Consider the following 27,326-nt stretch of genomic DNA (forward strand, 5'->3'; position numbering starts at 1 on the left):
TATTGCGTTTTATTTTATTTATAATTTAAATTATTAATTGATGTATTGTTTGCTCCAGTTTTCTTTTTTATATCCACATTTATTTAAGTTATGCATGCTTGCGTTATTTGTGGACTAGTTGTCCTGCATACAAATGCACATGAGATCGGCAGATACTTGCATAGCACATTACTGCCGCTGGAGGGCACTGGCCTGTTTGCTGCCACTGCGTGGAGTGGCGTACAGGAAAATGGCAGGCCAGGAAGATCCAGTGCAGAGAGAGATTCACCAGGACTGGGCGAATCGGGAATATATCGAAGTTATAACGAGCAGTATCAAGAAAATTGCAGATTTTTTGAATTCGTTCGGTGAGGAACGCATTCATTTATTTATAATATATACACCGAGATACGTTGCATATTATTCACGCGTCCACTCTTGTGTGACATAGCTAACTGGCTAACAGTAACGTTAGGCTAGTTACTTAGCCCGATTTATCGGTGTTTGTTGCTAGCTAAGTATTTAGGAAGTGGTGAAATGATTTATTTTTCAAGGTGTGTAGGTTGCTGTCGAAATTATGTATGTAGTCTCATAGCTTCCTATCCAGCTCACATTTGCCAGCTACGTTTGTATTAGTGTGTTCTGGGAGTGCTTTAATAAATTGTAACTTGCGAAATATAGCTAGATCTAGCTATTGTTTGAGGCCCATTTTGGTAACTATTTGTGTGATGTCGTGGGCGTAAATTTATCCCTTTTTATGTCATGTCGGTGTTTATTGTTTAGCTAATGCTTTGTTTTCAAAATGGTATGCTCTGATTGATCATCTGCAGTGTTGCCTTTCGCAACGAAAGATTGCCACAAACAATCTACATTCGTGTTCTCTGACCCAGTGAGTGGTTCTTAAACTCGGTCCCAGGAAACCTATAAGTATACTGTTTTTTGTGTTTGTTTGTTTTTTTTACAGCCAATATTTTGCTCAATTAATTAAGTTTTTCCCTATTTTCTTCCCTTGAAATTGTTAACGCAATGCAGGTTTGGGTCGTTATCATTTATTTTTACTTTGTATTCTTTTTTAACCAAATGCTTAGTTTAGTGGCCAACTGACCATGTGTGCACAATTTTACTTTCACCTATTGACCTACCTTTAATTTAATAAGTTATTTTGTTTTATTACTTTTTGAACTCTATGTAACCATTATCGATAACACATTGTGAATATGGAACGTTTATGGTTCATGGCATGCGTGGCTATTTCTGATAATGTGGTTTAGGAGGGTAAATGATCCCTCTTAACATGAAAAGGATGATTAAGAAAAATCAACAGCTTGATAAAATTCTGGGAATGCAGTTGTGGTTGGAAAGAAAACCAGCATACACAGGGTCTCCCAGGACCCAGTTTGAGAACCGCTGCTCTGGCCAACAATTTTTATTGGAAAAGCAGAGACTGATACCAGCTGTTCCCTATCTCAGTTCCTCAAATCTCATTAGTGTTCAGCTGCCTGCCCTGAAGATTTGTCAGGGTGAAAGCATAGAAATTGACGCTGGATGTACTTGGTTAGCTGGTCGTTTTCTAACTAGTTTCTCGACAGTTAAAATGTATACAGGTTTACTTTACACTGTTGAAGCCTGAAGCCGACAACTGGTATCTAGCCATAATTTTATATTAAACTGTATTTTATCGCTACTTAGATATGTCCTGCAGGTCTCGTCTGGCGACTTTGAATGAGAAACTGACGGCACTGGAGAGGAGAATTGAGTATATTGAGGCACGGGTAAGAGTGGTGGCTTATTTTTTTACCTGAAGTAAATATGTGTAATACTGTAAAATGTGTGTCTTAACCTAGCAAGAGATCATTTGAATACATTTAAATCTCTTTCCATCTGCAGGTAACAAAAGGGGAGACATTGACCTAGAACAGTGTTGGACAGAGGACAATGCCTCTACAGCACTGGCTGCCAGACTTCCTGTTTTTCCATTTTATTTAATTCTTTTAATACTAATGTACATTTTAAATCTGTAATCTTTTGTATGGGACCACTGCAGAGTCCATCTCAACAACCATGTGATACAGTGTGTTAATCATTTTGAAGAATTTAAGCTGTCATTTCTTACTATAAAGCACACATTATTTAGACCAGTTAGATGTATCTGAAAAACAAATTGGAGGGCAGAAGCTTTGTGTCAGGCACAATGTGTGCTATGGTATGGCATCCATTTTGTTACATTTGTCCCTATTCCCCAACATTGTTGCATGCAAGTGAATGTCACAAAACTCTAGCTCCTGTCTGAAACATGCCCATTGAAGACATTGCAAAAACATGTGCAGTAAAAAATCGCAAATGAGAAATTCCTGAGAAAAAGAATTTTCAAGTGCCAAGGCTACCCTGTGGATTGTCTGTTTCTCCATAATTTGTCACTTGTTTTTATGTGTTCCTGTATGTGTGAAATAAATGTATTTTCCATTTGTTCTAAAAGACAATTAAAGAAAAACTGAAAAAAATCTAACTTATGGATGTTTTTTTGCCTGACATTTTTGACAGTTTAAGGAAGTTTGATTATGAACTTTATGACTAGGTTGCAATCTCCAATTGAGAAATACATTAACTTAAATCAATCAAATATGTGTTGCATGTTAAATTAAGGATCAGGACTATGAAAAATGCATTCTTTATTCTAGTAGTTTTATAGTTATAGTTGTACTCTATTATTGGATGAATTCTGTGGACATACAGACCACGAGTGCTTTGCATTTATTGCCTTTGTAAGAATGACTTGTTTAGGTAAAACGTTATGGATGATGTCATTAAGGTGTCACGTATCATTGGTTTCTGCAAATGAGCAGAAAGTTATGCATGCAGTCATTACATTTATTTTCAGTCATGCCCATGGCAATTCACAGATTGTCAGAAAGTGCATGCACCAAATATAGTCAATAAGCTGGTGCAGTACAGCTGTAAATGTAATGCATTTTCAAGCTGAATATAAAAGCTACCACCATTTTAAACAAAAAAGCTAGAAGTGTAGCAGGTCTAGTACATTATGATGATAGGGCATACTCTATCCTCTTCATCAGCTTGAATAGTGCTTTCCACCATTGGGAAGCCAAAGTGATGAGCAGGAACTCACTGTTTAGAATCAGTGGAGGGAGACCTGCAGACAATTCAGTAGTGCTGTGGTGGACAGCTCAATATTTTTAAGCACCGGATCTGAAACATATAGGCTAAGATTTGTAAACCTCTGTCTGAAATTTTGTCAGCAGTGACTGGTGAATGTGTACAGCGGCGATACAAAAACAATGTGTTCAAAATAAGTTTATGCAGTACCTTATGTCAACTGTGGTGCAGGAAGACTGCCTCAGTTTTCCCAAGTCACCCTGAATCACCAAGTGAGGGGAGCTAGATATGTGTGTGGGGTAGAGCTTGAGGGTGTTTCTCATTGAAGTCTGGGATAACAGCATTCAATCAATCAATCAATCAATCAATCAATCAATCAATCAAAATGTATTTCTATAGCACACTTCATACACAGAGGCAACCCAGTGTGCTTTACATAAATAAAATTCAGACACCGACCGTGCACATTTTACTTGTAAAAAAGTGGAATGTTATTCTGCTGTGCATATCCATTAAAAAAACATGGCTTGGTGGCATTGGAGGGCCTGTGGAGCACCAAAATAAGACAATTCTATTAGAATCTTTTGAACAAGATTTACTGTGGAAATGGATTGGTTTTTGAACAAATGTGGAAAAAAAGAGAAGCTGAAAATGGCTGAAGCAGAAATCAGTAACCTGATGGCCAGTCAGACATTAAAGGTAAATATTTTTTTAGTTTTATGGAGCATCTAGTATAGTCTCTTGGAGTGGTGAAAGCGGGGCAATATTCGTAGTTAATTGCATCTTACTTCTTTCTATCAAACCAGTGTCAAATAGGCATTTGAGATTATATTACATTACAGGTATTTGGCAGACGCTCTTATCCAGAGCGATGTACACAACTCCGTTTACGGAATATTTAACTTCAGATGCGGGTAAATTCTGAAACGTTGTTCCTCGGGAACTAATAAGTCTCAAATCTTCCTCTAGGTGGCAGGTGTGTACCAGCCACGCGTTTTATATCGGGGGGGGAGGGGGGGGGAACCGAAGAAGAAGGACAGCAAGGGATCCTGGGAAAGAGAAAGGCAGGGAGAGCCATTTTTGCTTAGAGCAGAAGCAAACAAAAATGGAAAGAGCTTGTCCTTGAACTTTGTTTACAGCATAACTAAATGTACTTTTTTGTTGCATTATTCGGCAATTAAGATCTGTCGCATCTAACTATCGTCTCTTTGGTAAGTTGTTTGAACGATTATTATAATGGTGAAACTTGTTTGTAAACATATTGTCTAACTGGAACTTCTGTAAGCTAAGCTAGCGTTAGGTAGCTGCAAAGTGTCCATCTTGTTTAACGTAGCCAACCTTACTAGTTAGCAAGCTAACGTCAATTATTGCTCAGTGTCAAGGAATGGGGTATGTGAATATCACGCGTTATTGCTGCTTGTTTTATTTTGGATTATGTACTGTCGTTTTTGTTTGTCTGTGTGCTTGCCTTGTAACTTAGTTGATTTTATATTGTAAAAGGGAAAAATCTGACCTTCCTCTTGTGCCGTATGGATACGATACCCTGTTTCGATGTTAAGCGTTATTTTCCGTTAACATTGCGAGCTATTTGTAGGAGGAATAGTGGATGCTCTTATCTGGTCATATGTGTGGTAACATTGACCGTTCAAAAGCAATGAACGATGCATTAGCTGGCTGCCTTGATTCAATGTTATCCACTAAAACGCTAACTTATCTTCTCTAGCTGACGTTAGCATTTTTCTGGGAACTTTTATTAGCTGAACAGCTGACTCTAATTCGGCCTGTTTTACATATATATATATATATATATAAAGTAACGCTGGTAAGGAAGCTGTGTATGTAGGCTATTTCGCTGATCAATATAGTCAATGAAGATACTTTACTTTTTGTGTGCAATTTAGCTGTCCTAAATGTTTAAAGCAGTAAGCCATACATTGTCATTGCAGATGTGTTATCTAAGAGCTTGTCGGCTGGGGAATTAATATCTGACGAGCAATAGGCAAACTATGTCAGCTAGCTAACCTTATCTAAATATTTCAAAAAAATTCAAACCGAAGAACTGTACCACAAGCTTGTAACAAAGTCAATCGTTGTGTAAAACACAGGCATTCAACGTGATGCCTGTGCTGTGGCTTTGCCTTGGGACACTATTTCGTTTTTTGAGAATGGCCGGTGTATTTATTTGCATTGTGGCATTGAGCAATATTATTATTAGTATTATATTGCATTTTCAGTTTACAAAATTATTTCTGCTTTTTACAGAGAAATTGTCTTTGCACCAGTCTTCTATTGTATCATCTGACATGGGAGCTGATAAACGGTGAGTTCCACGTAGATTCCACTAGTATTGTTATATAACTGCGTTTAATTTTAACAGTAATTTTAGAACTGTATATTATGGTCCACCAGCAACCTCCACTTTTTAAAAATGAGATTCTTGTACCTTACTTAGACATGGCGTTTATGATTTTGTAAAACGTGAAGAGAAATATTTATTACTTGTTCCACCAGACAACTGCGATTTCAGTTTTAGTTTTAAGATGATTGTTTCCAGTATAACTTACTCGGTGACATTTTTAAAGTGATTTTACATTGTGTGTGCCACAGTAGGGAGTCTTGTTCTGTTGCATTTACTGAGTGATGGCTGTGCGTCCCCACACAGGGTCAGTCGCACTGAGCGTAGTGGCAGGTACGGACCGGACCAGTCCCGCGACGAATCAGAGTGGAGGGACCGGCGGGAGAGGGACCCGGAGCGTGAATATGAGGCCAGGCGCTGGGGTGATGAGAGGCGTGGCGACCGCTACGACGGGGAGCGCAGGGGCTGGGACAGCCCCGAGGTAGGCCCCTACCTGCTTTCACATGCCACAGTTACATATTTAATATTTCCTGAAGAAATGTAACATGAGGTATTGTAATGGACTAATTTGGAAGAGGGCAAAGCTGTTTGCCTAAAGCTGGGTTGCCCTACTTTGCAGCACTGTCGTTGACTATATGTAGAGGCATACTGTATGCATCTGCCTGATTCCCATGGTGCTTTGGGTCTTTGAAATGCATGGAACAAACTTATTTTTTCATATTATGGTTTTTAAGGTAATCATTTGATTTAATTTATGCTCCCTTCACTGTTGAAGCAATAGGTTAAGCTAGAGGTATTTTGTACCTAAGAGTCTGGCCTCCTGCCTGTGTCAAGCAACAGCCTGGACTGCTTGTTTCTGAATGAGCAGCAGTATGCTCTTACTGATTGGCTGTTACTGTCTCAGCAGAGAGACCGGAAGCGACGCAACAGTGACAGGTCTGAAGATGGCTACCACTCTGACGGCGATGAGCTGGACTACAGAGGAGAGATGGGCGAGGAGCAGGAGAGCAAGACCATCATGCTCAGGGGCCTGTCGCTTCATGTCACCGAGGCAGAGGTGAGTCCTCCTGCATCTCCTCGTCAGCCTTCTGAATCCCCGTCTGCATAGCCGAGCCTTAATGATCACTGGAATTAAGAGCCCAGTGTACTCTTCTGCTATTTTGATTCATATTTTAGATCAGTATGATGCTGTGTTATTTTGGCATGTTTGTTCTTTAGTTGTAACCTTTTAACAGATCATTTACATTGTCCAATATGCATGAGTTCTTTACATGCACAAATGGCTTAGGTTAGAATTTGGGGAATAGTTTGAGGTGTGCCTTTGTGCGAGGCAAACGTTGCTGACACGAGTCACTGTCTCACATGGGGCAGGTCCGGGCTGCTCTAGACCTGCTGGAGGGACCCCAGCCTGCAGACGTCCGTCTGATGAAGAAGAGGACAGGTGAGAGTCTGGTGTCCGGAGGACCCCTGTCCCCCAGCCTCAGACACCACAGGGCCTTCATTTCAAGTTTTGCCATAGCAAAGTAATAACCCTCTTGATGTCTGACTTCACGAGACAAAAAGGCCTTTGTTTTGATCTAAATGTAATGCCAGAAGGTGTGCAAGTAGCAAAATTGTACAGCCTCCATCCTAAAATCCGGCCTAAACTTCGAAAGTAAAAGCATTAGGCATCTGCATGGTCCCCCCCGTCCCCCCTTTGAAAGTGTGTGAACAGTACCGACTAGGCCTTGTCCTCTGAGGGTTCTTGCTATGGCAAAGGTTTGCCCTGCACCCAAAAAAAAACTCCACCCACTGTTTCACTGTATGGGTTTCTGAGCTGTGAAGCAGTTTGTGACAGAGCTTGATTGTTGTGCCAAAGGATTCTGACTAACACGACTCCGTCTATATCTGAATGCTGTCTCTAGGTATAAGCCGAGGGTTCGCCTTCGTGGAGTTTTATCACTTGCAAGATGCGACCCGATGGATGGAGACCAATCAGGTTGCCTCTCAATCACCAAGTCTAGAATTATCTTGGGGATCAGAACACAAAAACAAGAATGCGATGTGAAAATTGATGGACAGCGTGAATATGAAATAAATGGAGTGGAGAGTTGTAGCCTGGGGGTCCTGTTTAGGAGACTTGACTTGCCTGGTGGTATTTTTTTAAAACTCAAGGAGTTACATTTAAAAATACTTTCAAACCAATCATGAAACGCTATGGCGAGCCTCTTTAAAATTGAATGGAAGGAAGTGTTTTTATGTTTTATTTTTTGCATAACCATTGCTTGTTATTTAATATTTAAATAAACCTGTTTTGATCTGGAGAAAAGGAACTGCGGGACCAACAGTGGCATAAGCAGAGTTGGAATTTTGAGTAAGGGACTGTGGGGGAAAATCCGCACATTGGATTTTCATGAGACATTTGAGAGACTCTTTGGAGCTATATATTTATCTCATTAAGTGGCATGTGCTCCTTATTTGATAAAGTAACTTTGCATACACTCTGCTACGTGGTCATTGTTAGCTCGATTCACCTTTTCCGTTAACTAGCGTAGTTCAATACAAAGCCTGTCGTTTTTGAGACTTTTTACAGTCACAGACTTTAGCTTTTAAAAGCTAATAAAGTGTAGGGAATGACTATTGTACACAGATGCAGACTTAAAACTCGACAGTAAACCTTTATGGTAAAGATCCTGACCGCATCAAGTTTATTGATTAGTTAAACTTAGAGGACCCCCTGAAGCTCACAATCCAAGGAAAGAACTGGGTGATTTCTTTTTTGGCACATTTTGATGTCAAAATAAGATCGTCCACTGCGGATGTCTGCTGTCAGTTTTTCCCCGCCAAGTGTTGGAGATAAACGTAGTAGAAACGTCTGAGTGTGGGGGGAGAAAGAGGGACATGATTGTTTTTCTCAGAGACTGGTTATGGGTTGATGATGGTTGATGACACAGCGCACCCCGTACGGCGGCTGTTCCCTGGTTTACACACTCCGCTCCGGCTCCGCCTCGGCGGGCCGACAGCGCTCGGGTCCGATACACAGTCAGAACCCCTCCCCAGCGCACACACCCGCCCGCCTCCGACACCCTTTCCAGCTGACATTACACCCTCCCCCATCCTTCCCGGAAACACACCTGATCAGCCCATGTGACTCGAGTCAGCCGGGAAGCCAGAAATGACTGCCGCCTTCCTCTTGCAGAACCTGCTGATGATCCAGGGCAAGAATGTGGCCATGCACTACAGCAACCCCCGCCACAAGAAGACAGGAATTGAAGACTGGCTCTGCAACACTGTAAGTGCCCCCGTACCTCCCTCACGCTCTACACTCACTCACAAGTGTAGCCACCACGGCACTGGACCATGTAGCCCTACAGTTTGAGGCCGTGCTAGAACTGGCGCTTTGCTGCAGTCCGTGACTTGTCTAGATTTTGCTGACCATGTCATGCGACTTGCCTGCTGAGAGATTAATGAGTTTACCTGTTGGAAGGGATGAGTTTGTAGGCAAGTTGTTCCCTGGTAAGTATCACCCACTGCAGCTTCCTAGCTTGCTTTTGACTGCGGGCGCAAAGTTCAGGCTCTGGGTAGTTTGCTGTGAATAAAACGGTGTAACCGATTGCTTGCAGTGTGGCCTGTACAATTTCCGAAGAAGGCTGAAGTGCTTCAGGTGTGGAGCAGCAAAAGTTGGTAAGTGGTCTCCAGTCCAAAGAAGCCACTGATTGCACCCATCCGGATGTCCCGAACAGGCTGACTCTGTCATAGACACAATCTGCTTCTTAGGATGTGGCCTTCTGGCTCATGGTCATAACTATTTTCCTTTACACTAAATCATGCCTCGCCAGCTCTGTCAGAAAGTTCTAGAAGTGCTGGTGGGGCATTAAAAAAAAAAAAAAAAGCTCTGCAAGCTTAATATTTGAATTAAGAATTAACTTGGAATTTGGGGGCTTAATGTGTAAATGTTGAAGTAACCAGCAGCAGCATCATTCGGTATTTCCGATTCTATTCCTGGCAAAAAACCCCATTGGCACTCGACTCTGGCGATCTTCCTTGTTGTAACTGAAGGGTTCTTGATGGGTGTGTTCTGTTGTGTTTGCTTTTTTTAACAGAGTGCGAGACCACCAGCCCTCCGGGAGCTCCAGAGCCCCAGCAAACTGGAGATTACTACGGCGACAGTGAGAGCCAATCGTCATTTCTAGATCCGCTATATTAGTAATGCATTGCTAACCCAACATTTGGCATGTGGCCATTAACGCGTCCACCAGTGTAGCATTCTGTAGTGTGACCTAGTTTGTAGTGCTGGTCATTTCCCTGTCAGAATGATGACTGTGTCTCTGGCAGCGATCATTTTGAGGAACATCGCCCCGCTCACCACGATAGAGGCCATAATGGCGGCGCTGGCACCCTACGCCAACCTGTCGGCGAGCAACATCCGGCTCATTAAGGACAAGCAGACGGGACAGAACCGCGGCTTTGCCTTTGTGCAGCTCTCGTCCCCTCTGGTACGATCAGTTCACTACACGCCACTGCACTGGCATCATTGCCCTTGTAGAGCCATGCGGTGGGCTGGTTTCTGTTGTTACTTGGTACCTATTGGATGAATGAAGTCTACTCATCTGGTTTAGTTAATCCAATAAGTGCTGAGTAACAACGGAAACCTGCACTCCTTGCAACTCTCTCACTCATGCATTGCTGCAAGCTCACTGTGGGAAGTCACTGAACAGTCGACTGCTTCCGTCTCTTCACAGGAGGCTTCCCAGCTTCTCATGATTCTCCAAGGACTGCAGCCACCACTCAAACTGGATGGGAAGACCGTCGGTGTGGACTATGCCAAGAGCGCCAGGAAGTGAGTGCACAAGGGCACGCAATGCACTCGGGAGGCCATAGTCTCCTAACATTAACACTGTTGGTAACCATAGAGATGTCTTCCTGGGGCAGACAGTGACCACATGCTTCTTGCTCCCCCCCCCACCACCCAGGGATCTGCTCACGCCGGACGGGAACCGCATCAGTGCCTTCTCTGTGGCCAGCACTGCCATCGCTGCGGCCCAGTGGTCCTCCAGCCAGGTACCAGCCTGCCGCTAGCTTGTCTGGCTCTGAGCCTGACCAGGTTGACGCACTGAAGTGCAATAAGGCTGAATTCCAGCAGGTTTCTTGTGTACTAACGCGTGCTCTGTGTTCTCTCAGCCTCAACAGGGCACGGAGGCACGCTCCGAGTACAGCTACCTGCAGGAGGGCTACATGCCCTATGCCCAGGTGAGCATTCGGCCCGTTCCTGTGATTGAGCTGAGATGGAGGCATTGTGATCCATCTTAGAGCAGAGGGGCCTGTTTTTCCCCCGCAGAGAAATGTACAGAATTCATGTGGTGCTGTAACTTTAATGGTTTCCTACATTCAGTAAAGAGTAGCTTTTAATGGTGCAAGTAGTAAGGGTTTTGCGGTTCTCTTGCAGTACGGTCAGGATTACCAAGCCTACTATCAGCAGCCTGGAGTAATGGATCCTGCACAAGGGACCGGCTTACTGGGAGGTAGGAGTCCTTTACCTTGAGCTCTACGGTCAGCATTGGGCTGCACTTTTAGAGACTCATTTAACGCATCACAGTATTTTTTTTTTGCATGGAATCGAGACAAGGCTTTTTCATGGTAAAAGTATTAGCGAATAGAGAGCATATGCTGATGAGCCTGTCCTCACTGTTGCAGCTGCCCCTGGGGTGAAGATCCTCCCTGCCGCTGCAGGTGTGGTGGTGTCTCAGAGTGCCCAGGTCTACCAGCCCCACATCGTCAGCCAGCCCGTCACACAGGTAAGTCCGGCTTCACCAGCACAGACCCGATTAATCGCCTATCGCACTGGGATCGCATACACTGTTATTTCAGTTAGCCAGCCGAAACGCACCATATTCATTTGAGATGGTAACTGTCAGCGTGGCAGCAGTCGCATGATAGTCGTGTTTCTGAGTTCACTTGGCTGCGGTCCCTATGGTAACAGTCTTTTACCGTATGTGCAGGCTGCCCAGCACGCTGAGGCAGTGGCGCAGTCTACAGGCGTCGTGGCAACCGCAACTGCAACCACCTCAGCTACTACGGCAACCGCCACCGCAACAGCCGCAGCTCCAGCCTCCGACGGCAAAATTGGTCCGTGTGCCTGACCTCAGACTCATGACATTGACAACATGACACGGGTGTTTGAATTGTGCTTTTTGAATGCTGAAGGTGCTTCAGGAGGACTGTCGCTTGGTGACTCGTTCCTGTAGCACAACCCCGTTCTGTTCTGACCGTCTGTTTCGTGTCCTCCAGCAGTTCCCGACACATCTACCTACCAGTACGACGAGGCCTCCGGGTATTACTATGACCCACAAACTGGGCTCTACTATGATCCAAACACTCACGTACGTAGTGTGACCGATGGATATGTAGATGCTAGGAACACTTTCAATGGATACTTAAAGGAAAATGTTGAATCTCAGTGACTTAATTACTCCCTGAAAATCACATGCTGACATGTCACATGTCAGTAATGGCATGTTCTGCTGTATTTGAAATCACATGCTCTAGCCTGTCCCAGTTGAATTTTGCCTTTGTTGACGCCTGTCGACAGTTACAGAGTGACTTTCTTTTTTCTCCACTCTCCCACAGTATTACTACAACTCCCAGACTCAGCAGTACCTGTACTGGGATGGTGAGAAGCAGGCATACGTACCTGCGGCCAGTGGCACCGCCGCCGCACAGGCCTCAAACTCTACCTCAGGAGGCACCGCCACCAAGGAGACCAAAGAGGCCAAGGAGAAGAAGGAGAAGCCAAAGAGCAAGACTGCGCAGCAGGTAGGGCTCAGCGTTTGGGTCCCGAGGCTGTCTCGAGAGGGACCAGCAGGCTGAGTGCTTTGTCAAAGCAGGGCGTGTCTTGGTGTTCTCCGTACAAATGCGTTTGTGTGTGAGGGTATCGGTCCGCTCGTTTCCAAGCCCAGGTTGGCTAACGCGCGGTTTGCTTTTGGTCCCAGATTGCCAAAGACATGGAGCGCTGGGCGAAGAGCCTGAACAAGCAGAAGGAGAACTTTAAGAGCAGCTTCCACCCCGTGAGCCAGGAGGAGAGGAAGGAGGCGGCCGCGGCCGATGCCGGCTTCATCCTCTTTGAGAAAAAGGTACAGGAGGCACCTCTGCCTGGAGATCAGAGATTAACGGCTTGATTTAGCCAGTCATTATAGGTCAGTGGTTGAGTTGAAATGAATTGCTGCGACCAAACGGGGCTACTGCTTAGATGAGCCTTATAGTTGATTAGAAAATGTAACCGACCATTGGATTATCAGCAACGCACATAGCCTGGAGTTGAGCCGACACATCTCACATCAGTGTCAAGCTGTAACACTGTGAAGTTATGTGCCAGACGACTGAGACGAGCGGTGGACAGATGAGGGAGCAATAAACTGGGTCCCGTGCTGGTTGAAGACTGGGGGGGGAAATGGCGTCGTGTTCTGGTGGTGCTGTGCGGTGTGCGTCTCAGCCCAGCTCATTGTGCCTGTGCATTTACAGCAGAGCGGCGTACTGGAAAAGCTGCCCGTTCCTCTGCCACTGCAGGTCCCCGAGACCACCAAGCCTGGAGAGGACGACAGCGCTGTGAGTAGGAAATGAGGCCTCCTGATTTTACCCCCATGTTCTTTATCACGTTAAAGTGCACTTTCGCTGTCGGTCTCATCCATGTTAATGGCGTCCGTCTGTGGGTTCATCAGTGCGGTCTGGTGGCGGCGTACAGCGGCGACAGTGACCCGGAGGAGGCGGAGTCTGAGCGGGGTGAGGATGGGCTGGACAAGCTGACGGACTGGAAGAAGATGGCCTGCCTGCTGTGCCGCAGGCAGTTCCCCAACAAGGACGCGTTGGTGCGCCACCAGCAGCTCTCCGATCTGCACAAGGTACTGCTGCCCAAAGGCTCTCGGCTGCCTTTTACATGTCTGCATGACCTGGGATAAATGGCAAGGGCACCTTTTGTTAAGGTCTTTAGGTTTTACTCACCAGTGTGAGGCTAAGAGGGGCTTACTCATTAACTAAGTGTTAATGTTTGTTGAGTCTTTGGTCTCAAACTCCAGTAAAATTCCAGGAATTGTGTAAAGAATCTTCTGTAGACATTGCTCTACTCTTCCATTTGTTTCCAAAATTCTCCCAAATTGTTCTCAAGCCAAACAGATTGGATTGTATCCCTTGGTGGTAAGAGAAGGGAACTTGATACTTTTTGGTTAAAATCCAAACTTTCTCCTCCTTTTCCTCTCCCAGCAAAACCTGGAAGTTCATAGAAGATCCAATATGACTGAATCAGAGCTGGAGGACATGGAGAGGAAGGAAAGTGAGGTATGGGCTCAGTGAGACTACGCCTTACCTTCACAGTGTCAACGCTGGCTTTGGTCGAAGTGAAAATGGCCGACTGGTTTTTCCGCTAATTCTGTTTTCACCATTTTCTTCCTAACAGATGAAATACAGAGACCGGGCAGCTGAAAGAAGGGAAAAGTACGGCATCCCGGAACCTCCAGCACCAAAGAAGAAGAAATTTACCCCTCAGCCGCCACCTGTCGTGTAAGTGCAAGCTGTTTCCTTCACGAAGCTACCCTTCCATGAGGGACATAGGGAGTGAGAGAGTAACGTGCTCATCTTTTCCTCTCACCCCAGGAATTACGAGCAGCCCACAAAGGACGGCCTGAACAGCGACAACATCGGCAACAAGATGCTGCAGGCCATGGGCTGGCAGGAGGGCAAGGGCCTGGGCCGCAACCAGCAGGGCATCACCGCGCCCATCCAGGTGAGCCGTGCTGAGGCCGATCCCCTTTCCTGCGTTTGGCCAGGGTTCCGCAGCCATTCTGTCTGAGAACCGCAGAGCTTTGGGAATCCTTGGCCGTTTCCTTAACCGATTGTACCCCCTCGCAGGCACAGCTGAGGATGAAGGGCGCGGGCTTGGGGACGAAGGGCAGCAATTACGGCCTGTCTCCTTCCGAGACCTACAAGGACGCCGTGCGCAAGGCCATGTTCGCTCGCTTCACCGAGATGGAGTGAGCCCGTCGCCTCCAGCGCCAGACGGCCCCTCCCGGCCCAAAGTCCGAGCTCTCTCTGCAGAGAGCTCGGACGCCCATTGATTTGCCTTCTCACGCGAACGGCTGCCCGCCCGTCCTTCTGAGCCACGTCCCTCCCGGAGCCTACCAGCGGAGATGAGACGGTTGCCATGGTTGCTTTGGGGAAAGACGGCAGCTCTGTTTCCGGGAGATAACGGAAGACATGGCGCCGGTCTCATTTCCGCGGCAGCTGCCGGTAAAGGGCTGCTCCTGCCCGTGGGCTCGGCAGTCTGAACGTTTTGAGAACGATGGACACTCGTCTGTTTCTCAGGTGGAGCGAGAGCAGTTTGTATGTAATTTAATGTATGTATGTTTCCTTGCATAAAAGAACTTTCTTTATCCTCTGTGAATTGGTATCGATAGCATTTTGTGTCCATGTTCAATAAATTGTACAGTTTGTAAGATACATTTTTTTTTTGTACAGACAAAATAAATTGAGTGGAAACGTTTTCAGTTGGTCCATGTTTTTTGAAGTGTTGTAGGTTAAATGAAAGTGGAATGTGTTTTTTTTGAATATCTAATAAAATGGGATGTTTTTTGCCCCCTGGTGGGGGGGCTGTCTAACATTCGTGCGACCCAAGGTCCTCGTTCGGCCCCGCCCAAACCAGGCTGACCGCAGTGGCAGCACCCCCTCTGGAACTCACAGGGTCAGCAGCAGCCCTCTTAGCACGTGCTAAAGCTATGCATTCTTTCCAACCGTTCTGGTTTAATATCCCCATCTGTACACCGTTTGCTCCCCGGTGCCATAGATATATTAACACGGAAAAGGAAAGTAATGCCAAATTGCAGTACGTTTAGTTTTCGTCATTTTTTGGCACAATTTGGATCATCTGAGGCAAAAGTGAAGTGTAGAGAATTGTTTGTGTGTTTTTTTTACTGGAGGAGAAAGGATGATGAACATGTTTACTGTATTCCAAGAAACATTCTAGGGCATATATAGACATTTTTACCTTACCCAAGTACCTTTCCAGAAGTAATTTTTTGGTCTAGAATGATCCCATTAAATTGTTTAAAGAAGCCTCTGTAGAACACTGAAAGGGTCACTACTTACCTACCTACTTACCCAAATATCCAGGGCAACATTCTGACATTAATCAGTCCCACATGGCACTACAAGCAGTGGGGTTTAATTTTCCAAGGACCGGGTTGACAGGGCACCTATCAGGAGGGGAATATCCTATAAATAAGTGGTTTTAGTTGAAAATGTTATAGAATTTGAGCACTCAATAAATCATCAGTGGTTGGTCTGTCTCGCTGTAGAGTTCCAGCTCTTTTTTGCCTCAAACTCTTTGATTGCTTGACTGCCTCATTTGTCTTATTTAGTTTCAATCATCGTGCAAGCAAGTTTGTAACATTTGGATTTGTAACATTCCAAATGTCCCTTCCCCTTTTTTAAAGCGGAGCGTTTCCACTGCTATTTAAAGTGTCCACTAGAGAGGGCTGTTGGTCTGAGGAGTGTGGTCCTGCCTTGTCGTGTCATCTGAAGGACACTATAGGACATGCACATTGCAAACTGGCTTCACATAGACCCAGGTCTTTGGCTCTGCATTCATTTTCTTCAGTTCAGTTGTGATTAGATGATTCACTCCTTGTGGAAAGACAATTGGCAGAAACAGAAATAGGTGTTTCTCTTTGATGTATTTCTCGATTAAGTAGGTCTTTCTTGGCAACTGAAATTTATACACTAGGAAAAAAAAAAAAATGTTTTGGCAGGCTATGAGAAATTGGACAGGAGGTGAAATGACTGCTGTGTTAGCCACTTGTAAATGTCCAGCAGCATTACTATGGCAGCAATAAGTTAGGTCACAAATACACTGTCAGCCCATTGGGCCCCTTCAGTGTCTCTTCTGTCAGGTTGTGTGCAGTTCAAAGTCTTGTTTTTTTTTTTGAACTACTGCACTTTTAGTTTGAGTTTTAGTTATTCTGTGAACTGTAGCTCCAGGCTTCTGTTCGCAGCAGTATTGTGAATGGCTGTGGAATGTCTTGGCTTAGGCCTGGCTGTAATGCTGATTAATACTGACAAGGAAAGCCATTTACTAGAAAATGTATACTGCTACTCATGTGCAACATTTCCTCCTCTTTCACTGTCTCGGAGATAAAGATGCACAGTTCCTTGATGCACTAACTGGTCCAGACATGGTGCGGGTTTGACATTAATTCCTATTCTTGATCACTTCTCTACATGTCCCTGTTGGATGAAGTTAAATGGTCACCACCTCAGAAGGCTTATTTCTTTACTCAAATTTTTCAGGTTTTAATTGGCTGCATTTGTTTCTGTTGGGCCTGTGGTATTTATTCATAATATACTGAGCAGGCCCTGTTTATATGGTTTTTACAGTGGTGCTTATACAGTCACATCAGGGACAGTACCCATGGCAGTCGAAGGCTCCTCTTACAGTACATTAATGAGTACAGGCATGGTGATAAAATGATATTAAAGTATTACACTGCCAGTGGCTTGCTTTCATCCCATTGATTTGTGTCACAGAAAAAAGTTAAATCTCCCCCAATGGGCATGACAACGAGCTCATCAGCAGCTGAAATACAGCCGTTCAGTTGAGCCTTGCAGAAATTGGGCTTCATTCTGAGGTTCCTGCATGCAATTTCGCACATTTTTGTTTCCAGTAAGATGAGCTGTCCAGTGTAACTCCTGTGTAAGATGTGAATGCTGCCAAGTTGCATTGGTTATGATGCTCTATCGCTGAAGTCAGTTGGAGGTATGTCAAATGTCAGTTACACAAAGTTACAATTGTGATATCAGCACAGAAGTATACCGTCACACTAAGACCACAGTGAGATGTTCAAGGTCTTTCCCTTGTTTAATCAATCAGTCCCATTTTTGGTTAATTTTGATTATGTGGGGTTATGAATAATGTTCTTTCTGTCAGCAACAATGTTGGTAGCCAGGTTGCCATTGCTATGTATCAGAAGGATTCTGTACTGCAAATGAGGACTTAGCTCTTTGTTTTAGCACATGGTCAGCACTTGGTAAGGGGAGGTACATAAATTTAAAAAAGGAAGTATGAACATCTCTGAAGAAATAGACATGAACAAAACATTTGGTCAAGTCAAGTCACTTGATGGGCTAGCCTTATTCTTATTTGTTTAAATCTGGTCTTGACCTATTCTCTTGACAAATGTTTCAATGTAGGCCTGCTCAAGTTGTATTCTGTGCTGAAATGCTACTGCTGTATTCATGTGATGCTGAACAGAAACAGCCATTTCTCTTTGCCCGTATGTGAGACTGTATTGTGATGAACAACCTGTCCGCTGTGCTGAAAGCCCCTAGGCTCAGTGGCAATGTCAAAATACTGCCCTTTCCTTCATCTGCATCGGTAAAGTTCATCCTTGTGATCTTCTTCCCAAGAAAGCTGATTGTAACTGCTCTGCATTTGGGGAAGAGAGCGGGTGGTTGCAGTTTCAACACAAATTCAACGCTTGCTGAATAAATAAGGGGGAGGGAGTTATGCTATGAGCAGGAGAAACTTTATTTTCTTCACCATTTAGTGTCTTTCTTTGGAGGTGACCTCAAGGCAATGCTATTGACATGACTGTTACTTTTTCGCTGACCTTTCCATTATTTGATTACAAACTGATGAGCTGTGCTTAATGTTCCAATCCCAGCACTCCAAACTGATTCAGGTTAAAGGGAAGTTCAGCTGATTCAAGAGCCTTTACTCAGGATATTGTTCCAGAAACACAGAAATGCTGGTTACACAACAAAATCAATATGTAATCTTTGCCTGTGCAGTGTTTTCCCTTTTCCCCTTAATATTGTTGTGTGATGCATATAGTAACAGCCTTTGTGTACAGATCTCAATTCACAAGACAAATATTTGATGACATTACTATATATTTTTTTACCATACATATTTATTATCTCTGTGTGTATTGTCAGGTGATATGCAGGTGTGTTAGACATGCTGGTATGTTGTCTGGTGCCAGTAGCTGTGAGCTGTGAAGTGTGAACCAAACTGCCCTTTATGTTTGTGATCATATGACCATTTTTGTCCAGTCATGGAAGGCTTGTGTTTTGCAAACATTTCAGTTTTCCCTGTCTGCATGTCATTTTTCCATTACAAAATATTTTTTATTTTCCACTTTTTTGGTTGTCCTACTTCCTCATCAAATGTTTCCAAAATCCCATGCTTGCTTTACGTTTCTGACTATGTGATATGACAATGGAGAAATGGAAATGGAGGCTGGAGAAATCCAGACTGTGCTTTCCAGGATAGAACTATTCTCATAACACTGTACAACCTTCTTGAAGACCTACTCTTGAGAAAATTGCAGGGGCTTGAGTGAAAAGTGAGGTGCATAGCATGAAAAATTCAAAGCATAAAAATGTATAGCTGTGAACTTAATAAATAACTTTTATTGTTTTGTAATTGTTTTAGCCGTTGGTTCTGGCTAAAACAAAATGTCATGTGAGGTTTGTGTACTATAATGGTTAGGGGGCTGGGCTTGCAACTTCAGGATTGTAGGTTTGATTCCCAGGTAGGGCATTGCTGTTGTAGCCTTAAACAGGCATAAACAGTTTACTGAAGAACTTTTGAATGTATGTGTTTAAGTTGCTCTGGATATGTAGCCTTACCCAGAAATGTAAATGTAAAATGTCGCCCTCCTGGGGGTTAGCCTATGCAATACATTCCCTTATGAAAAAAGTCACATGTGATTTTAACATTTTCACATGTGAAAAGAAAATGTCTTTGGCATGTCCACATGTGATTGGCTTTTTATACTTGTGAATGAAGAATCCCATATATGAAAAGAAAATTGGTCACATGAAGTCATTTGAAATTTGTATCTATGAATACAAAAACGCATGACTAGATATAGCACAGGTTATCTTTTCCGCACGTATATTTTAATTGGGATTATTTTTTATAATTCATATGTGTATTCTTCACATGTTGGGTGTTCACATGTGATTTCCAGAAACTTATCCAGAGAGGCTTATAGATACAGAGATTAGTATAAGTCTCAGGACTAGAAAAGTGTGAAGGAAAATAGGAAGGTCCTGCATGACCTGTATGTTTGTTCCTGATGACGTGGATGTGTTGCATGCAATATTTACTCAAGAGACTCATCCTGTTCTTTTCATAACATTACGTCACAACAAAATGGGAGTTTCTTTACATTTTGTACAGCGCTATCCAGAAAGTCTTGTTGCCCTCTGCAGGTGTGTGGTAAAAGTTAATACAGGTGTGATAATAATGGAAAGGATGTTCAGCATTACATCATGCTGAACATCGTTTCCAGTCACAGCTTAGAATCATCGTTTGCATATCCCAGTGTGATTACTGATGCTGTGAAACTCATGAGCTTTGAGGTTTGGTAACTCTTTAAGCAGTAAAAAAACATCTGGGGGAAAAAACAAAACAATTTTCAGTTGAATGGCCAGCTACAGTCAAGTCAAGTTGTGAGATTACTGATATTTTTCATCAATACAGCACAGATGTGCTGGTTAAGTGTTTAAACGGACTTTTGACAGTGATTTAAATATCAGTGTAGATGTGCGACGTGGATCAAACAACCTGCCATAAATGACTAAACTTATGCAATTATTATTTATGCCAATTCTGTATGCATATGATGCTGGTCATAGGGCTCTCTCAAATTGTCATGGTTTTTTTTTTTACATATGTAGGTTGGGTTCAAGCTGTTCTCAGCCACATGCAATATTTGTATTTATTTTGTGAGTCCTTGACCGACTGTGAGCCTTTCCTTATATGGTCTGCTGATGCCTACTATTAAAATTCTGTTTCTTTAGCTTTGGAATGGAATAGATGCAACAATATGAATTGTCAACAATAGCTTGAGCCACTGGTTTGGAATCATAATTTTCATAATCTCCCCAGATTCCTATTGTGTTGCATGTGAAGTATCCAGATAACAAATGAGAAATTCCATTATGTAGTATATAACACTTTTTGAACTAGATGAACAAGTGGGATTAATGGTGGGCCTAGTTTTTTCCAGGGTGTATAGGTTCCTTCATTTCTGAAATATACAGTGCCCTCCTAATTATTTGCACTCTTGATAAAGATAATAAACAGCGCAGGTCATGAACTATATTATATACTCAATAAAAATGTAAAAATTATATCAATAACAGAACAGTTGCACAGAGGAAACTTTTTAAACAAGTAATATTTTTAATTCCAGAGTAGATGGGTGCCCCCTGTTGTTGGGTTTTAATTTCAACTCTTTAATATTGTCCTTTTATAATGTGTTTCTTCTGCACTTTGTCTTAATGCGTTTAATGTTTTATGTAAAGCACTTTGAATTGCCTTGTTGTTGAAATGTGCTATACAAATAAACTTGCCTTGCCTTGTTCCCCCGAAAAGGATAATAATTCTGAGTCGTCTTCTATGGTGTTTTTAGAGATAAGTGAACATATTGAGTGGAAATGTCCTCCATACAGAATTTTTCAATATCATTTAGATCCCTTGATCTGTGATCTCTGACTGCTTTCCTGCTCTCTTCAATTCAAGCTACAATTTCCCAGTCATTACAAGTCCTGAGAATTTCAATTACAAAATGATAATTTTGTGCTCAGTTAACCATTTTATGGTTTATTTTGAGGTGTTCATGGGATGGTTGTCTTGTGGTAAGATTTGTGGCCAGATATTTTGCCTCCTGAGGGCACTTTGGTAAACCTAAGCCGCGTTTCCACCGCAGGAACTATACCCCGGAACTAGGAACCTTTTGAGGAACTCAGTGCGTTTCCACCGCAGGAACTAGGGTCTAAATTTAGTTCTGTGGGCTTTGTTTTACCCCCCAAAACGTTCCTGCTCGGGGGGTAGTACTTTCCGAAAGTACAGGAACCTTTTGGGTGGAGCTTGCAGCGCTGAACATTTCTGATTGGTCGAGTACTCGTAGCATTTGTGTTGTATTTATGTTCCGCCATTACCCGCCATGTTTGAAAATATGCAGCGGCAATTTATTTTCATAATAACTTCAAATCAAACTTGTATGTTATGCGGCGCAGTAGCCTACTTTTGGTTATAGCCTGTCAACGTCTTGGAATTATAACGTGTGCTCTTCTGTTCTTTTCTTGCTTTAGTATTCGTTTTATAAAATGCTAAGTATTCGTGCTGGGGCAGCATATTACGTAGGCTACCAAAACATTCAAACGGATTAATTCGGTTGCTGAATATTTTCTTCCGGATTTTCTTTGTTAGCCCGTTGTAATTGACTCAAAACGTTTGATACAGTTATGTGAGGTATGCGGTAGTTCTGCATAATTAACATTGGTGATACAGTACAAGCAAACTGGAAATCACCTTCCGCACTTTTTATCCGGGTAAAATAACAGGTTAATTCTAGTAATCTTTGCTTTAGCTTTTTCAGACTGCCGTAATTTTACTCAATTTTACTGCCATTTTTCAATTCCACGAAAAGACCAGGAAGACTATGGACTCATTTATGGTGCATGGTTCGCATCTGGAGGGCACACTTCGCTGCTCGGCTAGCAGTAACTTCGAAGGAAAGCAAACGGTGGCTGTACCACTACTAATTTACATTTTCACGCAAGTCCGATTTTTCGTTCTATTCTTGTCATTTTGCGATTAGCCTATATGGAATTGACGACGAGAAAGTAATAAAACAGCAAATTGTTTACAACGTGTGCATGTTTTCTGCTGTTAATGAATGTGTTTGAGAGGATATATGAAAATCAATAAATACAAAAGTAACCATATATAGTCATTGTTGGTAACCCGTTGTATATAAGTGGAATAAACCCCTCCGTGCTGTCCCGGTTATTAGAAAATAATGTAGGCTACTTCGGTGGTAGTATGGGGTTACAGAAGAAATCATATGACAGATGGACCGACGACAACGTCAGTGGGCTAATTTGCCTAATCTTCGCGGTACTTTAGACCCCGGTGGAAACGCAGACAACCATTGGCTGAAGGAACCTTTTAGTTCCTGGTAAAGTAGTTCCTGGGACTGAAAGTTCAGGGTAATTTTGGTGGAAACGCGGCTCTAGAGAGGAGGAGGCCTGAGGGAGACAGCTGCTTTCTAAACCCTCCCAGAGAATCTCCCAACCGATTGTTAGTATGTGTGACCTGCCTTGCTTCTAAAAGTCACACATATTTCCTAAAGACACCAGTTGTTTGTAACAATGAGCCCTGTGTATGTGTCAGATTGTTCAGCACTTTTCTTCCAGAGTGTCTGGAGGCACATTCCGATCTCAGTTGTTCTCTAAGTTTATATTTCTGTTTGTATCATTTGGAACATGAAATTTGTGTCAAAAACGTCATCATTGTACAAAATAATTTGTATTAGTATGGCACTTGCGATGAAGTTTCTATGTTGATTTTACAGCATATATTTACAGTATATTTTAAAGCATATGTCCTCATTTTTTTTTACATTACATCAACACAGAATGATTTGATAAAGAACTGTATAAAAGTTTTTTAAATATTTTGTCTAGTTGAAATGTCTGCAAGCTAAACATTTGTTTTAAGGCCACTCACTTTGTTTTTCACCAAAACTGTAAAAATCATTTAAATTCAATTAGAAATTAATTCAATGCATGTTCACCCTAATGTTATATTTTCAAAAAAGTTCCACCTCTGTCTGTCCATAGAACATTATCCGAAAAGGCTTGGGGATCATCCAGTGCTTTTTTTGCAAATGAGAGACGAGCATTGATGTTTCCCTTGTTTAGCACTGGTATCCACCATGCTACTCTTCAAAGAATCCCTTTCGCCCAGTCTCTTTTCTTATTGTAGAGTCATGAACACTGACCTTAGCTGAGGTTAGGGTGGCATGCAGTTCTTTGGATGTTCTTCTGGGATCATTTGTGACTTCCTGAATGAGCATTGCACCCTTGGAGAAATTTTGGCAGGCTGGCCACTCCCGGGTAAATTCACCATTGTCCTAAGTATTCTCAAAACGTATTGTCCTTACTGTGAGTTATTTGTTGCTATTTGATCATATCATATAAGGCTGTGTACCCCTTGAGTACAAATGGAGAGGTGACTTGGATGGAACGTAGCCAAAGGAAATTCAGCATATGGATCAAGAGACTGACAGTCTCCCACGGACCTTGTTATAGATCAATATACATCCAACTGGAAAAAAGTTTTTTTTTCAGCATCTGCCTCCATCCAACGTTATATTTTGCTAGGCCTCACCTCACGTCCAGGCTCATTTCATTTCATTCCTCCCACAGAGATCAACATTGCTGGAGGCTCCCATTGCCAGCGAAGCGTTTGTGCACCGCAGCGCAGGTTCTCCAATGAGCCGGGTTCGGCAGAGCGAGGTCGGGGGGATTCTGTGAAAGCGGGATTGTGAAAACTTTCACTGGTGCTTGATATCTTGGGAAGAATAATAAACAATCCCTCTCCGGAATGAGAAATGTCTTGTGTTGATAAATGGTTCAGGGATCGACCACGTTACCTAAGTTAACTTTTTATATAACATGAAACAATTGTATGGCCTACCTCTTCCATCTGTCAGTATCGAGGGAAGCCCTACACAGAGAAATGAGTCTTTGGCTGTTATTGTCTGTGATATTTGTTTACTTGGAAGTGCCTCGCAATCCTAGCAGTTCCTGTCAACTCTTAAAACTCTGTATGTGTCACACATGTCACAGCCATATAAGTTCCATTTTTTGACAAGGCTGTCTGTATGCTAATTCTTCCACCTAGCTGTTCAAGGGGATGTTTTGGAAGAGTGTTGCTTTCTGGGTTTCACAGATCAAGGTCTGTGTTCATTCTGAGTATGTGTGTACTCTATGCATTTGTGACTGATAGCTGGGGTCTGAAAGTTCATTGGCTTGTGGCAACACTAAATAACAACTGGAGTTGCCAGCCCTGTTTCAAAGAGACATTTCTGACTGAGATCTGAATGAGTGTCTTTGCACCGACACATACATATCAACTTTGCAGCACTTTAAATAAGGTAATTGTGTATTGCCTCCACTTTTTTCATTGGTCACTTATTATTAGCCAGTATTAGCCATCCAATATATTTTTAAATAAATAACTAGAAATTACCTCAGAATATGGATCTCCGAATTCAATACGAATTGGTGGTCATCAGTATTTACACCTGAGAAGTTTTTTTCCGCATAGAACGGTTTAAGTAATTTACCACTATACAGTGGATTGCAGATTTACATATTGCAACCTGTGCTTGAACCACATCTTTACTTTGCAACATCTAGGGTCTGTCAGTCTATATTTCAACAGGCCTGTTCAACTGTTGAAGAGATATTCAAGTTTTTGTTGGGACATCATTATAATCATTTTCCAACATGATGTTGAAAGCTGTACTCTTTCATTAAAGTCAACAGTTTTCACTTTTGTCTATGTGAATGTCTCACTGATTGCCACACTTATTTTAGCTATCCATTCAATGCTCTGTTTTACAACATATGACCATTACTAAGCCAATCATAGCTGGCTCCAGTGACAGCTTGAAAAAGAAAAGGAAACAGCAAAATTACCAGTTACTACCAATTATGTCCAATAAATCCCAACATTTCACAGCAGTCAAATTTGTCATTGGATTTACTATTGTGTTTTGTACTAATGAGAAGCTATATTTAAAGATGAAAGTTGAGTTTAATGAGTTGTTAAAAGTTATTGAAATTAAAGAATTGTTTTTAGAGCAGGCAAATAATGTGTTAAGGGTGCCTGAAGGCAACATTATTCAACTGACTGGTCGTATTTTAATGTTTTTATTTTATTGTTCATATTATGGCACATCCATTTCACATTCTTCTTGAATTTTTGATGCAATAACAGGTTATTTCCTTGTCTCAAATATTCACCTCCAGTTGAAATGTTACAAAAAGCCCCTTTGTTCAGAATGTTGCTTTACACTTCATACAGTGTTACTTTGTGCGTGAGAAAGAGCTGAATATTTTCCGGAAAAACTTGGAAAGAATCCCATTTGCACTCTGGTTTTGCATTGTAAGTTTACATTTCATGACGTCCCACAGCTTTTGAGTGACTAATTTCACCGCTCTGAACTATGGGTAGGACATAATTCCAGTATAAATGTTAAATGCATTGGAATATTCTGGTTAAAATCTGCTGAAGTGGGGAATTGCTCAACTGGAATTCCATTACAAGAATTTTGTCGCATTGAAATTGAATGTCAGCATCAGGTTGAGGTAAATGACTACTCTTTGATGGTACAACTAAAATTATCATTATCTGAAAATGGTCATTGAAATGGCCAACTGAAATGACTTTGGATTGGGAATTTTTAACATACACTTTGTTTTTATCAGCTTTCCCTGAATGGTTTATTTACTTAGTCTCCACCCTTTAATGTAGTCAGTCTGTGAATGGTGTGGCTCATGCTTAAACTTGTGATCTCTGAACAGAGATACGCATTCTGATCTCAGTGTGATGGAGTGACCTCCCCCAACTCCCACTGGTCTTTGATGTGAGTGTTCTGGTGAGATTAGACTGAGATGAAGGGAGGGGCACTAATTAATGACCAGGAGTTTGTACAGCCTTTAGCTATATTTATACCAATTTTTCTCTAATTTCCAAGAAGTGTTAATTAACAACATTGCTTCCCTGCCAGGGCAATCCACCAAAGATTCACTCTCTGTACTCGATGAAAATCAGAACACTGATACATTTCCTTTACTTCCTTTATCAGAATTCCTCATGTAGGACACCAGTACTAAACAGGTCCAGATATCCTTGGGTAAAGTGGAACCTGTTAAGAAGTTGCATACAGGTACAATTTACAAAAGGTTCCCTTACTCCCAGGAGTAGATGGGGTTTATTGAATTTTAAGTAGTTGCATGGTGTCTGGACTTTCTTCTCCTTCCCCTGTGTTTTATTGTATTTTAAGCTGAGGAGGAAGTAATATTCAATTGCAATATATTACCTTTTCTAATATACAGTGGCATGAAAAAAGTATGTGCCTCCTTCCCGATTTCCTCTATTATTGCATATTTGTCACACGGAATGGTTTCAGATCTTTACAGAAATAATAATATTAGACAAAGGCAACCTGAGTAAACACAAAACACATTTTTAAAATGATCTCAGGTTTCTTTTGTCCAATGTTACATTTTGTCTAAAGATCTGAAACCATTCTTTGTGACAAATATGGAATAATAGACAAACAAGAAGAGCGCAAATACTTTTTCACAGCACAATATGTATCACATTTTGTGAGGTAAATCCTTTTGTGAGGAAAAGCATTATGTTTACTGTATATATTAAATATATATGTTTTACCTTTTTTTGTCATAAATTCAAGTTTGGCAGTCATCAGACTCAGTACCCAGCTGCCAAAAATAAAAATGGAGAACTACAGTGTTATTAAACTGGTTCAAAGCAGGTTAATGAACAGGTTCTTTTTCAAGGAGACAAATATCCTAAAAGACCTTGTTTAGAAAAGGAGCCTTGGTGTAGGTTCCTCCATGTAGACAGTTTCCTAAATTCAGAGCATTTATGACAAACTCATTGCATGTTCATTTCACTGCTGAAATGGATTGTGCCCCATCTGCAGAATTAAGTAATATTTTTCTTGCTGCCCAGGGCTTTAAATGATCCAGAATCAGTCTGGGCCGGAAGCGGCAGGCTCAGTGATGATGGCTGTTGTTTTTCCATAAAAAAGTCAGAAATATAGCTGTGTTTATCCCTGAACATCAAAGACATGATTTGGCCAATGACCGGCACAGCTTCTGACCCTGGCTGTTCAGTCTTAAATCACCAATGCTCAGGTCTGTGGCAGCGTGTTATGAAAATTCCATCTCTCTGGTGACCTTCTCTGAGGGGGCGGCGACAGATATGCATGGCAATATTGTGACGCATGCACAATGT

General features: G+C 42.3%; 2 protein-coding genes across 5 annotated transcripts; both read left to right on the forward strand.

Annotated features, from left to right (window-relative positions):
• The first annotated feature begins 166 nt into the window (after positions 1-166).
• Positions 167-2,485, forward strand: LOC135234287 (probable protein BRICK1). The gene is made up of 3 exons (XM_064298735.1): positions 167-347; positions 1,669-1,751; positions 1,867-2,485. The coding sequence occupies exons 1-3, from the start codon at positions 230-232 to the stop codon at positions 1,891-1,893; spliced, it is 228 nt and encodes a 75-aa protein (XP_064154805.1). The 5' UTR covers positions 167-229; the 3' UTR covers positions 1,894-2,485.
• Positions 2,486-4,126: 1,641 nt separating this feature from the next.
• Positions 4,127-14,957, forward strand: LOC135234289 (RNA-binding protein 5-B-like). Of its 4 annotated transcripts, none has more exons than XM_064298736.1 (25): positions 4,127-4,304; positions 5,356-5,413; positions 5,756-5,930; positions 6,354-6,506; positions 6,821-6,890; positions 7,354-7,427; positions 8,628-8,720; positions 9,052-9,112; positions 9,532-9,597; positions 9,764-9,924; positions 10,171-10,268; positions 10,402-10,489; positions 10,610-10,678; positions 10,875-10,950; positions 11,123-11,223; positions 11,428-11,554; positions 11,717-11,808; positions 12,056-12,241; positions 12,418-12,558; positions 12,947-13,030; positions 13,144-13,323; positions 13,682-13,756; positions 13,875-13,978; positions 14,072-14,201; positions 14,327-14,957. In XM_064298736.1, exons 2-25 carry the CDS (start codon positions 5,397-5,399, stop codon positions 14,450-14,452), a joined length of 2,547 nt encoding a protein of 848 aa, XP_064154806.1. In that variant the 5' UTR covers positions 4,127-4,304; positions 5,356-5,396; the 3' UTR covers positions 14,453-14,957. The 4 variants fall into 4 exon arrangements, with proteins under 4 accessions (XP_064154806.1, XP_064154808.1, XP_064154809.1 ...); XM_064298738.1 differs by having other exon boundaries at positions 11,720-11,808; XM_064298739.1 differs by having other exon boundaries at positions 6,357-6,506.
• Positions 14,958-27,326: the final 12,369 nt, after the last annotated feature.

This window comes from Anguilla rostrata, chromosome 11 (genome assembly GCF_018555375.3).
Source record: "Anguilla rostrata isolate EN2019 chromosome 11, ASM1855537v3, whole genome shotgun sequence".
In the NCBI taxonomy this organism is placed as follows: domain Eukaryota; kingdom Metazoa; phylum Chordata; class Actinopteri; order Anguilliformes; family Anguillidae; genus Anguilla; species Anguilla rostrata.

Coding starts and splice junctions, on each gene's coding strand:
- LOC135234289 (XM_064298736.1), top strand. Junction 6,891..7,353: donor TCTGATGAAGAAGAGGACAG/GTGAGAGTCTGG, acceptor TGCTGTCTCTAG/GTATAAGCCGAGGGTTCGCC. Junction 10,951..11,122: donor AGGGACCGGCTTACTGGGAG/GTAGGAGTCCTT, acceptor TCACTGTTGCAG/CTGCCCCTGGGGTGAAGATC.
- LOC135234287 (XM_064298735.1), top strand. CDS start 230: ATGGCAGGCCAGGAAGATCCAGTGCAGAGAGAGATTCACCAGGACTGG. Junction 348..1,668: donor AGATTTTTTGAATTCGTTCG/GTGAGGAACGCA, acceptor ATCGCTACTTAG/ATATGTCCTGCAGGTCTCGT. Junction 1,752..1,866: donor TTGAGTATATTGAGGCACGG/GTAAGAGTGGTG, acceptor TTCCATCTGCAG/GTAACAAAAGGGGAGACATT.